General features: G+C 53.6%; 1 protein-coding gene across 4 annotated transcripts in view; it reads left to right on the top strand.

Annotated features, from left to right (window-relative positions):
* The window catches only part of COL27A1 (collagen type XXVII alpha 1 chain), a 133,813-nt gene that overhangs the window by 42,205 nt on the left and 75,820 nt on the right, over window positions 1-15,788 (top strand). For all 4 annotated transcript variants that reach the window (XR_004956203.1, XR_004956202.1, XM_036238414.1 and 1 more), the window contains exons 8-13: window positions 746-790; window positions 1,420-1,473; window positions 1,902-1,946; window positions 4,721-4,774; window positions 5,685-5,729; window positions 14,022-14,075. Coding sequence is in view for 2 of the 4 variants with exons in the window: in XM_036238414.1 (XP_036094307.1) it covers window positions 746-790; window positions 1,420-1,473; window positions 1,902-1,946; window positions 4,721-4,774; window positions 5,685-5,729; window positions 14,022-14,075 (297 nt within the window). In the remaining 2 variants the exon portion in view is untranslated. The remainder of the gene's footprint in view (window positions 1-745; window positions 791-1,419; window positions 1,474-1,901; window positions 1,947-4,720; window positions 4,775-5,684; window positions 5,730-14,021; window positions 14,076-15,788) is intronic.

The following is a 15,788-nucleotide window of genomic DNA, read 5'->3' as shown; positions in this document are numbered from 1 at the left end:
TAACTCTTATGAAATCGCTCAGAGGTCGTCCCCAGTGCCACCTGAAAGCATACACTCACTTTGATTCTCTCAGCCTAGAGACCTGGCCTTTGACAATGGTAGTTGGGCCCTGGGGACAGAGGGTCAAGTTTGGTGGGATGTTGCCCGATTCCTTCTCTATTAGGCATTTGTGTGGCGTCTGTCCCCTTGGAATAGTTGCTGGGACCAATGAGAAAGGGGGGCAGCTGTTTTGGTTAATGTATTTGGCCAGTATATGTAAGATCTTTTCTGATAAGGAATTCCTGAGAAGGGACAGGTCCCGACAGAAGGTTTCAGCATCACAGGGTGATTGAACATATTCCAGACCTTGAGGTCCTAATTGGCCCACCCACCCACTGAGAAATCCCTCTACCCCAGCTTTTGACAGTCTCACCTGCTCTCTGATTTGGGAAGAACAGTTGGGGTACAGCATCACTCTGTCATAGTCACTGTGTCTCAGTTCGGATGACAAACCCTGCCCAAGGAATGAACAGCGCCTCTGATGCTTCTGGTCTAAGAACTGTTAGTGGCAGAGAGGAAACCATAGGAACCTGCTAACCCTGATGTGTACTATGTAGCCATTTGGGAAGTATTTGTTGAAACATACTATATCGCTGCAGCTACAGCGTCGCATGCCTTCCTGAAAAGGCAGGCAGGGATGCTGGGCCCCTGCGATCCACAGGCCCAGATGTGCTTTCCTGGCCTGATGAGATTTCTTCCTCCACAGGGACACAAGGGCTATCCTGGACCGGCAGGGCACCCGGGAGAACAGGTGAGGGAGAAGGCTTCAGTCCCGCCCTGCTTACTGTCCCACACTCCAGCGCCTGCCTGTCCCTGGCCTCCTCCCTGGGCCCTGCTCCATGAGCGAGCCCGGAGCCAGGCAGTTCTGCCTTCCATCCTGCTGGGGCCCCCACCACACCCCACCTCTCCTCCAGCCACATCTGCCTGAAGGAGCTGTAGCGCATGCCGGCCCAGCATTGGCATGAGCTGCTCAACTCCGGTTAGAGCCATGAATAGCTGGCCTGTTCCGGGCGATGTTAGGGGATATTATACACGCCGCCACGGGGTTTGCAGGAATTTTGGCTGCCCCGGCCCAAATCAAACAGCAGTGGCTGCCAGCGTGGGAGAGCCAGCCAGGCCGCCTCAGCGCTTTCTTATTCCTGGGCTGCCAGCACAGGGGTTTTGTTCCTCTGAGCTGGTCTGACCAGTTTCACAGAGGGGTGGGCTTAGGGACCGGGCAGGCCAGCGGCTTCCCTTCCTCCTATTTCATCTCTCACCGCCGGTTTCTTTGTCCATTGCCCTTTTCTTTGTCCGTCATAAGCCCCAGTCCCCCTGCTGTCCCCGGACTTGGAGCTGGACAGGGTCTCTCCTTTCCTCATATTTTTCTTTGTTCTTTTGCAGGGGCAGCCGGGACCAGAGGGCAGCCCAGGGGCCAAAGGTTACCCTGGCAGGCAGGTGCAGTATATGGCTTCTGGAAGCTCTGTGGCCATGGTGGTGTGAAGATGGCCATGGGTGCCCCCAGGGAGAGGGAGGCAGCGGGCTGGGGGCCAAGGAGCTACACCTGCTGGGTGGGCCCTGAAGAGAGGGCTATTCAAGGGGCTGGACCAAGGCAGCAGGGAAAGGATGCTCAGTAAGAGAACAGAAGGAAGGAGCTTTGGAGCTGTGGGGGTGGAGCTCTGAGGCTCTTCCCACCTAGTCTCTCCCCTAAGCTGCCTCCTGGGACCTTGGGGTGGCTGGGGGCTCAGTTTGAAGACTGTGAGTCTAACCCACTCCCATTCTACACAGGGGGCAGCCGAGACCCACAGGAGGCAGGACTCACTCTGGGTTGTTGGCAGCAGGTAGAACGTCTCCATATGTCCTTGCCCTTGTCTTTTATGTTTCAGGGGTTACCTGGACCTGTAGGAGACCCTGGCCCCAAAGGCAGTCGGGTAAGTGGGCCTTGGCAAGTGCCATGGAGTTGGGGCCCTGGGTGGGCATTACCAGTCCCTCCAGTGGGCCGGAGAGAAATCAGGGCTGGAAGTCCTCCACCAATTGTCCGTCGGGAAACTACGGCCAAGACCCTCCCACCTGAGCTCTCCCTGGAGACAGAGGGGCAGCAGAAGGGCCGGGTGATAGGTACTCAAGAGTCAAGCTCGGTTCCCATGGCCGGACAGTCTGGGCAGCAAAGAGTCTGCTAGAGGTTTGGCCATAGTCTAGCTGCTACAATCAGGCATTTGCTTGCCATGTTAACCCCAGTACATCCCGAGTGCTGGGCCACTTCGTCAATAGAATCCTCAGGGGAGCCTGGTGGGTGAATGCTGCACGGGCCTGGAGGTGGATGGAGCATCTGCTGTTCTGCCCCTTCAGGGCCTCTGGAGCAAACTCTTGAGTAGCCAGCAGCCTCAGTTTGTCCATCCTTATAAATGGAGTGACCTCCATCCGACCTCTAACATGGTTATGGGAATACTGGGAATTTGCTAAGGAGAGGCTTGCTGGGTGGGGGCTACCTGGTGGGTTGTGGGGTAGTGAAGAGGTTCTGGGGAAATTGAATGGAAGGAAGTAAATGGAGTTTGGAAGACTAAGAGATGATCTCTTCTACATGGGTTCATGGTGGGGCCCCAGTGGCCCCAGTTTGCACTGCGCAGCTAAGGTGGACCTGAGGGCCGGGCCCACTGCCTCTCAGAGAATGCTCAGCAAATGGGTCACACAGTCCTCGGTCAGTCCAGGTCGGTGTGACGTGTCTTCCAGTCCTGAGCCAAAGCTATTTATGGCCACAGTCTCGGCCCTAATCCCAGGAACTGACAGGCAGCTGTTAGGAGAGCATCTGGGAGGTGGGCAAAGGGGTGAGTAGGCAAGGTCCTCAGGACGTGCTGGTGGTTACAAAGATGATGATGACAGTGATGGTGACGTGCAGGGGCCGATGAGGATGTTGGGCCCCTCTCCCTTAATCCAGTTGTGCCCATAACCTGTGACCCCAGAGCGGCCTTCTGAACCCAGGGAGAAGGTTTTCTCATTTCAAGCAGCATTCCTGATTTTCCAGGAAGACAGGAGGCGTGAGATAGACTAAGGACATCTGGGGATGCTTGGTGTGTGCCATGCTGGTGGCAGCTTGAGGCCACATATGGGGAGAGTGTTGGTCTGGCCCCAGCACATCTTTCTCCAGGGTCACAGGGCCCCGAGCAGCCTGGATGAGTCGGGCAGCCGCGGCTGCCCTTCCAACCCTGACATCACCAGCCTCATATTTATGAGGGAGGCAGAGCTCAGGCTTCAGGGTCAGGGTGACTGGCTTTGAGACCTTTAGCTGGCTGTGGGATCTCGGGCAAGTTACTAGACCTCTCTGAGCCCATTTTCTCACCCGTAAATCTGGGTTATAAGCCCTGTTTGGGAAAATCAGCAAATGTTTCTTTTTAAGATAATGGCTATTATCACACTGGGTGCCAAGGAGGCTCCGTGACCTCTTGACCTTCTAGGGAAGGACAGATGGTTGTGAGCCTACATTGGTTGCTTGTTTGTGGGAGGCAGTATAGCAGAGTGGTTAAGAGCCTGGTCTAGGCGTCAGATGACTTGAATTCGAATATCAGTTCTACCACGTTCTAGCTGTGTGACCCTGGGTGAGTCACTTCACCTCTCCGAGCCGAAATGTTCCCACCTCTATAGGGAGCCGATTATACCTCCTTCTTGGGGGTGTGATGAGGATGCGCTCAGTCTAGCTTTTGTTATAGCTATTATTTATAAATAAAAACTGTTTACAGTTATTATTAAGTCATTCCACAAACACCTAGAAAGTGCCGATAGTGATAGGAGAGCTGAGCTAGGTCCCTGCTCTTGAGACGTTCCTGGGCTAATGAGGACATGAAACATGGACACACATAGTGAAGATGCAGCAGAGAAAGTGGTGAATCCTCCTAACTGAGGTGCAAACATGGCGCTGGGTGGAGGGGGTAGGAGATCACTTCCGGCTTGGGGCATCAGGGCTGCTTGCCAGGGGAGCATTAGAGCTGGACTTGGAAGGATTAGTTAGCTCTGCAGTCGTGGGGGCGGGAAGGGCATCATCCCTGGTGGGGGCACAGCGTGAATAAAGGCTGGGAGACAGAAACTCAGGCGCATTCTAGGGCAGTGGACTCCAGCCCTGACTAGTCATGTCCGTTCATCTCCAGTGCCTTAGCTTCCTTTGTCTGTCTAGTGAAGGTTTGACAGCCAATCTGCAGGGTCCAGGAAAGGTTGAATGCAGGGGCACACACATGTTCGTCAGGACGTCAGCCGGCTGGGGTGGTAGCTGCTGTTATTGCTGGAACTCGGGCAGCCAGGGGTGGATGTGAACCGCACATCCCGGGCCTTCATGGCCTAGAAGGAGTCATTGCAGATGCCACAGGCACCTGCCAGCATCCCTGGGGGTGGGTAGGACCTGGTGCCACTGTAGCATCTAACCCAGCGGAGAGCTTCCTTCCCGCAGGTCCCGGGCCTCTCCCCACGAGCACCCGCGCCCTTCCCTGGCGTGAGGGTATGTGCCTTTGGACTACATCGTGGAAGCCAGCACCATGCAGTCCATGGGCATATACACTTGCCTCAAGGCCTATGTCGTCGAGGAGCCACCGGAGCTGCCACTGCCACCGGCCAGGAAGAGGAGCCGGGATGCGGGAGGGCAGTGAGGGGGCTGGGATGGGTCGGGCCAGCCACACCCCACCACCCTGCCCCTTTGACCCCCCTGCCTGCTCTTTCCTAGGGCTACATTGGACTGCCAGGGCTCTTCGGTCTGCCAGGGTCTGATGGAGAGCGAGTGAGTGTGCTTTCTTTGTTTACCTCCTACCCACCCAACCCACCTCCTCTGCCAGGTGCCAGACTGGAGAAGTCATGGAATCCCTCCTGGACAGGTGCCCTTGAGTTGAATAGGAGTTCACTAAGGGGACAAGGCAAAGCGGACACCTTCCAGACATAGGGAACAGAGTGCAAAGTCAGGGACATATGATAACTTGGAGAGTTTAGCAATCAACATAGTCCAGGAGCTGAGTGCGAGGTGGAAATAGTAGGAAACAAGGCTGGGGGGAGCCCCTGGGCGAAGTTCCACAGCACTTAGGGGCTGAGGTCAAGAAAGGGACTCTGTTCCGAGAACACTGGGAGCTTCTGAAGGGCTTTCGACCAATGGGAAATGGGCCTGTTTTATGTTTCAGATCAAGTGTCTGCAAACTACAGCCTGTGGGCTAGATCCCCCAGTCATCTGGCTTTGTAAAGTTTTATTGAACATGGACAGCCATGCTCATTTATTTATGTAGTGTCCGTGGCTGTGCTCTCAGTATAGAGCTGATTAATTATGACAAGACCGTATGGGCCACAGGACAGTGGACCTTCCTCTCCGTCCCCGCTCAGCCTGAGACTGTATTTGGGAACTCAGCCGTAACCTCATCAACAAGCTGCGTATAGAGAATCTTACGAAAGCAGAGGAGCATTTGTTGAGCACCTGCTGACTACTAGGAGCACTGGGTGCTCTTCTTAGGCATCTCCCCAGCTCAGGTCCACGCAGACCCCAACCCTGTAGAGGGCAAGGACCATCTATCCACTGAGCACATAACTGATGTATTATGTGGTCTAAATGCTGGGTCCTCTGTGACTTCCCTTTGTGGGCAGCTCTGGGGCTGGTTTTCCTCTGCAGGAATCCTATCCTGACCTCTTCCCTATCTCTTCCTCCACAGGGCCTGCCTGGCGTTCCTGGCAAGAGGGGCAAGATGGGTAGGCCGGTAAAGATTTTCCGTGTCTATTACGCAGACTCTATGGGGGAACCTGAGCTCCCATTGGCTATGCTGCCCTGTCCACCTGTGGCCTGGGCATTCTCCGCTTGCGTCTTTCTGTTTGGCCATCACTCTGCTGTGAGCGTGTCGGTCGGCATGTGAAGCTGTCTGGGCCTGGTGTCCTGCTGCCAGAACACTGAGCGGCGCTTCCTGGCTCGGGTGGCGGGGGGCGGGGGGGCTCCCGTGGGCCCTGGGCCTCTCTGGGACGGAGCCTCTCTGTGCACGTGTGCAGCAATTGCTCTGTAATACAGTTCTGTGTCGGGGGCCTTCTGTTGTCCGGCTCCTTGGTGTCCGTGCTGGGGGATCTTGGCCAGCCTGGGTGTCAGTGCTCCTAACTCAGAGAGCACTCAGTCTCCGTGTTGTCTTGATGCCACCAGTTTCACTCATGTACACACAAGCCAGAGGGCGGTGGGGTGCTGGGCGAACCCACAGCAGGCTCAGCAGTAACCCTCAATCTACCAGCTCTGCCCATCGCTCTATCGTGGTAGGTCGTTTGGGCATCTGTGGGGCATGAAGAAAAAGCCCAGGCACAGAAAGATTAAGTCACTTGCCCACGGTTTCACAATTAACAAACAGTGGAGCCAGAATTCTGGCTCCAGGGCATCCGATCTCAGTGCCGGTTCAAGGTCCATAAAAGTGGATTTCCTAGAATTTTTGCCTGGGGGGAAATGATTCATTCCAACAATCTCATTATTTACAAGGGAAACTGAGGCTCTGAGAAGCGGAGTGATCTGTCGAGGGTCCTACTGCCACCCGAGGGAGACCCAGGACTATAACTGAGGCATCTTCCTTTCAGACCTGGCCCTTTGGTGGCTTAGAGCTCTTTGCTGTGGCCTTGCAGGTTAATACCCAGACTTGGAACTGTCATCACCTCTGGGGCTGGGCCTCCCTTTGCCTGTGGTTGATGGAGAAGGGACTATGGGAAGGTTAGAAGTTGAGAGGCAGCTGAGAGGGAGCTGGGAGCACTCAAAGGTGTCCAGAAGGCGGTTGTCTTTGATTCTGGGATCGACTGCGTGTTCACAGGCACCTGCCTTACCTGTTGCAGTGTATGGATCTGGGTCCTCTGGGGACTGAGTGAGGGATGCAAAGAAAAGCAAGATCCAGGCCCTGGCTGCCAGCAGCTGACAACCCCCCTGTGCCCTGAGGTCTAATGCCTGACACCTAGATCTGGGCAAGGAGCAGTACCTGATGCTTCTGGCTTCAGGCAAGGACCTGGAGTCCCTGAGGCTGGGCTGGCATTCAGAACTGTTCCTCAAGCCAGATGACCTTGGGCAAGGAGACACATTAAATTATTTACTCATTTGTTCATTCGTTTGTTTAATGAGTAATGAGTGTACACTGTGCGTCAGGCACTGTGCTCGGTGCTAAGCAATGAACAAGAGACAAAGTTCCTATTCTCATGGGCAGACAGACAGTGATTGAATGGGGGAATGAAGAATGAATGATTGACTGTCAGATGGTGCTGAGCATTAAGACGGAGTAAGGTAGGGAGGCAGTGAGTACTTGAGTTTTAGAGCTATTGAATTAGTTGGTCCAGGAAGTCCTCCTCTCTTTTTGAGAAAACTTAATGAGGTAAGAATGGGATCTCTGTGGCTCTCTGGGGAAGAACATTCCAGGCTGGAGCCGCCTCCAGAGCCACCCATGGGGAACTTGCTCTGACGCCGTCCTGGGAGCCTCACAGTGGGCCAGGCACTGCCCCTTTGTAGATGAGGAGATTGAGGCTTGGCGGAGGTGGGGTCAGGGGTGAACACCTGGGCCAAGGTATCGTGGTTTCTGAGAGTCAAAGCAGGGTTAGAATGCAGCAGCCGGAACTTCACCTCTTGCCCCAGAGTGTAGCTGTTTAGAACACTGGTTCCAGAGCAGTTTCCTGAGCATGGAGGAGGCCAGGCCTGGGAAACCCTTGCCACGCCACGGCTTCTCCACCGGCCACGGCGGGGGGCACCCACAGGGCTGTGCCTCAGCCGTCCCCTTCCACCCCGCCCGCCTCCTTCAGCCTCTCCACCTCTCCTTTCCCACCTCCAGTGGCTCCTTCATCGGCCATCTCCTGTTCTTGTTTTGTTCTTGGGCCTGAAGCCTCCTGCTCACGGCTGGGAAGGCAGCACCAGGTCTGAGGTGCTCACCATTTCCCTCTCTGTTCGTTTCTCAGTCAATAAAAATTTATCGAGCACCTACTATGTGGCCAGGTTCTGGGGATAGCACTGTCTCCAAAACAGACCCCTTTAAAAGCAACATTTATTGAGACCCTTTTGCTCGCATGGTATTTGAACGACGTGTGATTCTCCCACTCATTCTCTGAAGTGAGAGTGATTATACCTATTTTTCAGATTCGGAAACTGAGACTTAGACAGCCAAAGCCATTTGCTCAGAGACCTATGAGGCCTGTAGCTGACAACTTGTCTCTGCTTCCTTTCCGCATGCCTTTAACTTCCTGATATTCCGTGCTCCATGTTGGGGGTGCTCCCTGGCACTGGGGTGTTGGATGTGGATGGGAGAAAACCCGTTTCCTTCCGCCAAACAGCCTTCTAGCTGTGTAGTGCCCCTGAGGGTCACAAAAGTCCCCTTGAGTCTAGTCCAGCTGCCATGGCCAGCAAGTGGGCGGGGTCTGCATTGGATATGATTGAATATGTACGGATAGGACTTCGGGTCACCCAGTCCCTATAGTTTTGTCTCTGCCTCTGTTGGGCCTCCAGTCTGCTGTGCCCTTGGCCCACACATTCCGAGTGGTCTTTAGGGCCACGCCCCTGTTTCTGGGGTTCCCCAGCCCTTGATCTGGCTGGTGGGGTTGGGGGCTCCTTCTATAAATGGGGTTTCCTTTGCCCAAGCTTTGGGCCTGGTGATTTCTAGGCACTTATTAACAAAAGGAAATGTCAGGAGGAGAATGAGCTGAGTTCCCTCGTGCCAGATCGCAGTTGGCCTCATTTCTGGTGGGCCTGGCAATGATTTTGCTGTAGTCTATCTCTTTCCAGCAACCAAAAGCTCAGACACATGCATGCGGCCTCCTCACTGTCAGGTTTAGGAGGATGTGTGAGAATCTTGCTGATGGGAACTGAGAAAGAGGTTGTGGAGATTAAGAGCACATCCGAGCTGCAGAAACATGAGTGACGAGCTGACCCAAACTCTTTGTTAGACAGATAAGCAGACATAGCTCAGAGAGGCCAATAAGTTGCCCAAGGTCACACAGTAAGTTGGTGGCAGAGTCAGAACTCGAACCCAGGACCCTTGCTGGCTAGTTCAGGGCGGTCTCCCCATCACTTCTCCTTTCTCTGTGCTCACGTCTTCAGCTTCCAAAGGAAAGCTTAGTCTACAGCTCTCACCTCTGGCTCACATCATCTGCCAGGGAGAGAGACGTGTTGTGGTTTCCTGGAGGAGAATCCGGATAGAAGATGTTGCAAACTTAGCTGGAGCTGAGGGGCTTTCTCCTGAGCTGTCTGGGCTTGTTCGGGGCAAGGTGCAGTGACACTCATAGCTGGGGACTGGGCCATGCTTCCCAGCCAAGGGTCTGTCACAGGGATGAGGGAGACACTTGTTGAGTGATCTGTGAAGTCACTATCAAACTACTGGAATGCCTGGCCAGGCCAGCCGCCACTCGCATCTCCTCTCGTGGTCTCTGGCGAGGTCTGCCAAGGCTGGTCTTGTGGAGTGAGTCAGATGGGCAGACCCTAGAGCTTAGAGCTGGAAGGATCCAGCCCTGGCTCCCACTTCCTGTGTGTGGCTCAGGGACACCTGGGACTTTCCCAAGGCCACACACCTATCTGGGATGCGACAAGGCTTCTAACTCAGTTCATTTTGAGTTCAAGCTCAAGGCTCTTTCTAGTCCTTGGACTGTGAGGAGCAGGGAGCAAAGTGACAGAGACTTCATGTTTCCAAGTGGGGAAGCCGAGGCCAAAACAGATGAACATTTTTTAGCTGTGTTCATGCTGTGAGCTGGATGATATGGTCCCCATTGTGCCCAACTTGAACTTCGGCTGTCCCAGCTGCTGGTGACTCTGGAATCCTGGTGAGAGCTCTACCTGCCTATCTCCTTCTTGTTCCCTGAGGTGATTCTTGGATGGCTTCCTTAGTAGATTTCAAAAGAGCAAGGTGAAAATGTGCTCAGCATCGCAAGGAAGGGGTGCTGGAGACCTTCAGGAATCTTTCCATGTCAGCGCGCCTGGAGTGCACGCACCTGCTAGAGAAGGATGGGGCTCCTTCAAGTGCAGTAGGACGGATGCAGGTTAGACTGATGCAGGAAATTTCTGACTTTGAAGAATTTAAGCGTGGTAAAGAGGTCTCCAAAATCTTTCTGTGGGCTCTTCCTGGAGATTATTAAGTATTCCCATAGTTGATGCAAACCTTACCAGTGTATGGAGGCATGTTCAATTTTGCCAGGGGCTGGATTATAAATGTCTCACCTCTTCTTCAGCCCGACTCTGCCAGGTGAGTTGGGCAGGGCCGACCATTTTGCAAGCCAAGGAGCTGAGCCTTCAGGACATTAGCAGGACTTCTCATCCTGGAGGCTGCATGCTCCTTCTACCCTACAGCCCACCTCTGGAGCAGACTGTTTGGGTAGACACTGCCTGGAGGCAGGGGAATGGCCGGAATGGCCCTCAGAGGCCTCCCCAGCCTGCAGCATCCTGCCGTGGGTGTGGTGATGAGGACTGTCCCTTTCTTCATGTCTATTCCTCTGAATTGCTATAGCCAAGAGAGAACGTGGAGTCTGGTCCCAGCACTTGATTCTGTCTCTTCCTGGGCCTTTTTCTGTTCAAAGTACGAGGCGTTCAGTTCCCCAGGGGCACCTGACCTGGGAAAGTGGAGAAACCACGTGGCCGGGACCCTGGCAGGGCTCCAAGCTCATTGCTTGGGCCTCAGTCCAGCCCGCTGCAGCCAGGAGCTCGGGCCTGTGGAGGAAGGTCCCGCTGCTGACCAGGCTGGGCGTGCACAGCATGCACAAGCAGGAATAGCCAGACAGAGGGAAGCAAGTGGAGTGGAAGCGGGGCCACATGTTCAGCTTGGTGGCTGAGATCCAGAGGGACAAAGCATCACGGGCTCCGGGACGAGTGTCAGAAATGGGATATGTCTTCGGTAGTGGAGGGATGAGCCAAGGCAGTGGGGTGACGGGGCCTTGGGCATGTTCTGGGCTTCAGTTTCCCCACGGGGGCAATGAGGTGCTGAACGTCGGGAAATGCTAGGGTCTGTCCGTCTCAGACCATCTGTTATTGTTCCAATCAAAGATTTGTTCCAGTACTTTTAAAGCTCCTATCTCCCTCCCCCCCCCCAATCATTGTGCTCTTAATTACAAACCATAGATTCTGAGAGGTCATCTGCTTGACTCATTGGAAGGAACGGAGACTGAAGATGGAGATAGGGACTAGATACTGAGACCACCACGCATGTGTGAGCGGAAACCGGTACTCAGCACCAGCCAAGCCGTTCCCTCTTGTACATTAGCCCAGGGTTCTCATGAGCCCCTGGAGAGGCCCCAGCCCTGCTGTAGTGCATTCCATATGTTCAGTCTCCAGTCATAGCTAAGAGAACGAGTACTGGAGCCAGGCTGCCTGGGTTCAGATCCCAGCCCTGCTATTCCATAGCTGTGCGACTTTGGACAAGTTCTCTAAACTCCCTGGACCTCGGTTTCCTCCGCTCTAAAAGGGAACCAATAATAGGACCTATCTCATGGACTCTGGTGGAGTTTGCTGTTACTATCATTGTTACCATCTCGCCGTCGTCACCCGCCGGCTACACTCGGTCTTGAGAAGTGGCTCCCATTGGGATTTGACCATTCTAATGGTCTCCGCCTTGCTTGTGCCTCAGAGATGTGTCTTCACATTGCTGCTGCCTCCATGTGCTAGCAAGGGCTCGCCCTCAGTTCAGCATCTCAGCCCATCTTCAGTACTCTCCATCGTACAACAGAGAAAACGAGGCCCAGAGAGGCCGATGGGTGATAGAGCCGTGACGGGCGTCTGGTTGCTCTGGTTCCAAAGCCTCACAGGGGCAGCTAGCCTGGCAGCTGGGGGTGAGGGGAGCTTTTAGACAAGCTTGGCGTGGCCTCTAAATGCAGACCCATGGGTTTTAGAGGTGCCCGGTTGTTGCTGCATCTGAATATATTAGACAGGGCAGCTAGGATTGGAGCCTGGGGAATGCTGTCAAGGTCTCCATCTTACCCTAGGTTGGGCTGCAGTCCTGCACCTAAGGGAACAGGCTCCTTCCTTCCAGGCCTTGTCTAGGGCTTGGGCCAAGATGAAGGGTTCTTTCTTAGAGTTCACACCCTATTTCCAGCCTGAGCAGGACAGAGGGTCAAGTGAGGGTCTGTCCAAGGTCATACCACCAACCTTGAGGCAAGCCAGGGCGAGTGTCCGGGTGTCTCCAGATGCTGGGACCTGGAGACTTCCCAAATCCTGCCCCTTGTGGGCCATGTGGAATCGACCAGGTACCCAGCTGGCTGGCATCCCCTTGTCTCCTGAGGGATTGTCCTCCTCTCCCGCCAGGCCCCCAACCCCAACCTCCAAAGGCAGAGGCAGGAACTCAATGCCTTCAGAAGGCTCTTCTGACCACAGCCTACCTGGCTGATGCCCTAGGAGGTGAGAGGGATCTACTTTACAGCGTGACAAAGAGGAGCTGGACTGGGGTAAGGCTGGAATTTGCCAAGGTGGACCCAAGGATGTGGGGATAGATGCCTTAGATAGAGGCAGATGTACTCCCCACAAGACTTGAAGGTGGGCATATGCACATGCACACACACACACACACACACACACACCCCTGTGCCTCTCTCTGAAATTGGTTGGGCACAAATTTGAGCAGTTTCTGCATGCCAGGGTTTACCCACATGCAGCTCATATGAACGGTCCAGAGAGGTGGGACCTGGGCTCAGCTCTGCCACAAACTTTCTTTTTGGCTTTGGTCAAGCGATGTTTTCTCTCTAAGCCTCAATTTCCCCATCTGTTAAATGGGACTGATAAACCTTCCTTTCAGGGGTAGATATCAAAGACAAAGTTTTGCATGGAAAGTGACAGGCTTGGTCCAAATCTCTTTAATATGTCCTCATTTCTTCCTTTGTATGTCTGAATGAAGCCACGCCTCCTATAGGGTCCATGTCAACCCCTGTCCTTCTGATCCAAGAGGGCTTCCTGACAGAGGAGGGATTTAAGAGAAGTAGGATTGCTGGGCAGGGCAAGCACAGGCCTGGACATGTACGTGTTTCAACTCAGCCAGTATAGACTTTGTAATTGTTTTGGGGTTAAATTTACTCACTGGAATCCCCCAGTAGCCTTAGAAACTAGAAACAGATTATTCTCTATGAAGCATCATTACTGTTTGAATAGCTCAGGCAACCACTTGATCATAAAAAATGTGCTTTGTTTGTTTTCTTTTTTTTTTTAAATTAAATTTCTTGGAAAAAAAGCAATGGTAGAATTCAAGGAGAGGGGAGACCAGACTTCCCAAAATTCTGAGCTTGAGGACTTTCTTTTCCTTTCGATGTAGATCGGAGTTGTCCCCCTGCAACCACAGGGGCGTCCCCACAGCTGGTGTTTTTCCAGTCTCCGGTCTCCCCAGAGAGTGTGGACCAGGGTCAGGGAAGCAGCAGTAGGCTGGACGTGCACAGGCTGGGCAGCCTTGTCTCTCTCCGAGCTGCCAAAACTCACCTGTGGCAAATGGTGCTGATGTCCACCCGTGGAGTAACCTTGAATGGCCTTGACACTTAACCTTTCAGAGACTCACTTTCTATATCTGTAAAATGGGGATCATGATTCCACAGAGTGGCTTTTGAAGAGCATGTCACAATCATAGAAGGTCTGAGCTGGAAAATGCTGTATGGCCTTTTCTTCTTTGACCAGTGGGGAAACTGAGGCCCGCTGATGAAAGGGGTTCTCTTGTAACTCAGCAGATCAGCAGCTGCCCCAGGGCTAGACCTAGCTCCTTGACTCTCCACTGCATCAGGACCAGGTCTCAGTTTGGGGCGTTGGCATTTACGTGCTGGAGACCTGGGTACTAGTCTCTTTTCAGAGACTGGGGAGATAAGAAGAGGGCTTGCTGTCCATGGGTGAGCTCTCCACAGCAGTCAGTCCCTGAGAAGTCCTTTGGGTGGGCTATGCGTTGAGGGCACAGGATGACTCAGGCCCACTGCCTGTCCAGATCCCAGCACCAGAGATTGAGACTGCATGGACATGTCCTTGTGTTCCCCTCACCCCCAGGGGACTGGATCGAAGCCACCCACAGGTATAAACGCTAATCCGCAGTTGTTCGATCTCTCTTGTACCTCAGGGGTTTCCTGGAGACTTTGGAGAAAGAGGCCCACCAGGACTGGATGGAAACCCTGTAAGTATTTCAAGTCTTTAGGAATAGGAAAGAGATTCAGGGAGGAACCCAGGCTTTGGGATCAGACAGACTAGGTCAAATCCCAGCCCTGCTTTCTACTAACTGGGTGCTCTTGGACGAATTGCATGACTTCCCTGAACCCCAGGCTCCTGTCTATTGTGGATGTCCTATGCCCCTGCCCCCAGGAGTGCCCCTAGCACTGAGCCCCTGGTCCCAAACCCCTAGGCTGTGCCCCATTCCCAAGAACTTAGAAAGGTTCATGGTCACTTCCTTCTGGGGAAACCAGGGCTATTGCCATCTCACAAAGCCCCAGAAATATTTATGGGACGGCAGCAGCCTGGGTGAGCAGATGGATTGCAGGCCCTATGTGGAAAGAAGAGCCGAATTCTAAGAGCCGAAATTTCCAGCTTAGGCATGTTTATAGAGTTTGTAAATAATCAGGGACCCATCAAGGAGCCAGGTCAGCCTGCCCTGGGGAGTGGAGCCTGCCTTCTCTTCCGGTCCCAGGCTCAGGCTTGGTGGGAGTGGAAGCCTAGAGGTGCAGACCATGTCCAGAGCTCCTTGGAACACCTGCCATATTCCCCCATCTCTCCTCGGGGCTTTCCTCCTGAGCACCTGTGCCAACTGTGCCTCCTGCAGAGGTGGCTGCTGGGTCCGTAATCAGCGCTTGATTATGTGCTCACTTCAATTCCACAAATGCTCCCTGAGCCCGACCCAGTCAGGGCTGACCCCTGGGCTCCTTTGGGGGCTGAAGCCCTGGCCTCAGAGCCAGGTGGACCTCTTGCCGGGCATGGCAGCTTAGACAAACCAGTTTGCCTCTCTGAATTTCAGTTTCCTTATCTGTAAATCAGGCGGATCAGAGGGCTGGGAAGGGCCCCGTGACAAGTGTTCACTGGATGGAACGGTTATAAATAGTAGGTAATAACAGTTCACAGTTCCTGCCCCGAGGGGCTCATGGCTTTCTTCCCAGTTCATCACACAAGGTGACATTAGAATTGGGATGAGGAAAAGAGGTAAGAAGACATTCTAGGTGGAAGAAGGAACACCAGGAAAGGCATAGAGGCAAGAAACCAGAGCCTTTCCTTCAGTATGTCCATCATTGGATTAACCGTTTAATAAGTGATGTCATCTTGGAAGGCCCCTAGGGGCGGGGCAGGGATGACCTTATATTCATGGCTTAGAGGAGCAGAAGGAGGAAGTGATGTGTGGTCCCAGCTCTGCCTTGGGGCTTCCCTCAGTTGTTGAGTGACCTTGGACAAGTCACTTCCCTTCCCTGAGCCTTGGTTCTCTCATTTTGAAACCAAGTCTGCTTCTTACCTCCTCCTCTTCTTGGTGGCTGGAGTAATGACCTCCTGTCTGAGCAGCCCTGGGCTTGCACAGATGAATGAAGACAACCTCCCTGGAGGATGTTGGCATGCTCATCGATAATCACCATTTCTAGAGCCCCCTATTTTTATTTGTGTCTTTGCATTTTGAAGTTGATCTAAACCCCTCTACCCATATTTTCTGGGGCAAGCAATTGAAGGTCCATTTTTAGAGATCATGAAAGAGAAACTTGCCCACTGTCACACACAGTCACATCTCCTGACCCCGAGACAAGAGCTCTCCCAGCATCTCAGAGGCCCTGGGAGACAGAAACCTGTGAACTTTCTTCTGGTGGTGGTGATGGGGGCCTGTCGACTTCGGGCTGAGAGAGGAAGGGAGGCCGGCCTG

The sequence above is a fragment of the Rousettus aegyptiacus genome, unplaced genomic scaffold, assembly GCF_014176215.1.
Source record: "Rousettus aegyptiacus isolate mRouAeg1 unplaced genomic scaffold, mRouAeg1.p scaffold_m13_p_3, whole genome shotgun sequence".
Classification (NCBI taxonomy): Eukaryota; Metazoa; Chordata; class Mammalia; order Chiroptera; family Pteropodidae; genus Rousettus; species Rousettus aegyptiacus.
The sequence above is the reverse complement of the archived record's forward strand: the minus strand, read 5'-3'. Positions and strand labels throughout refer to the sequence as shown.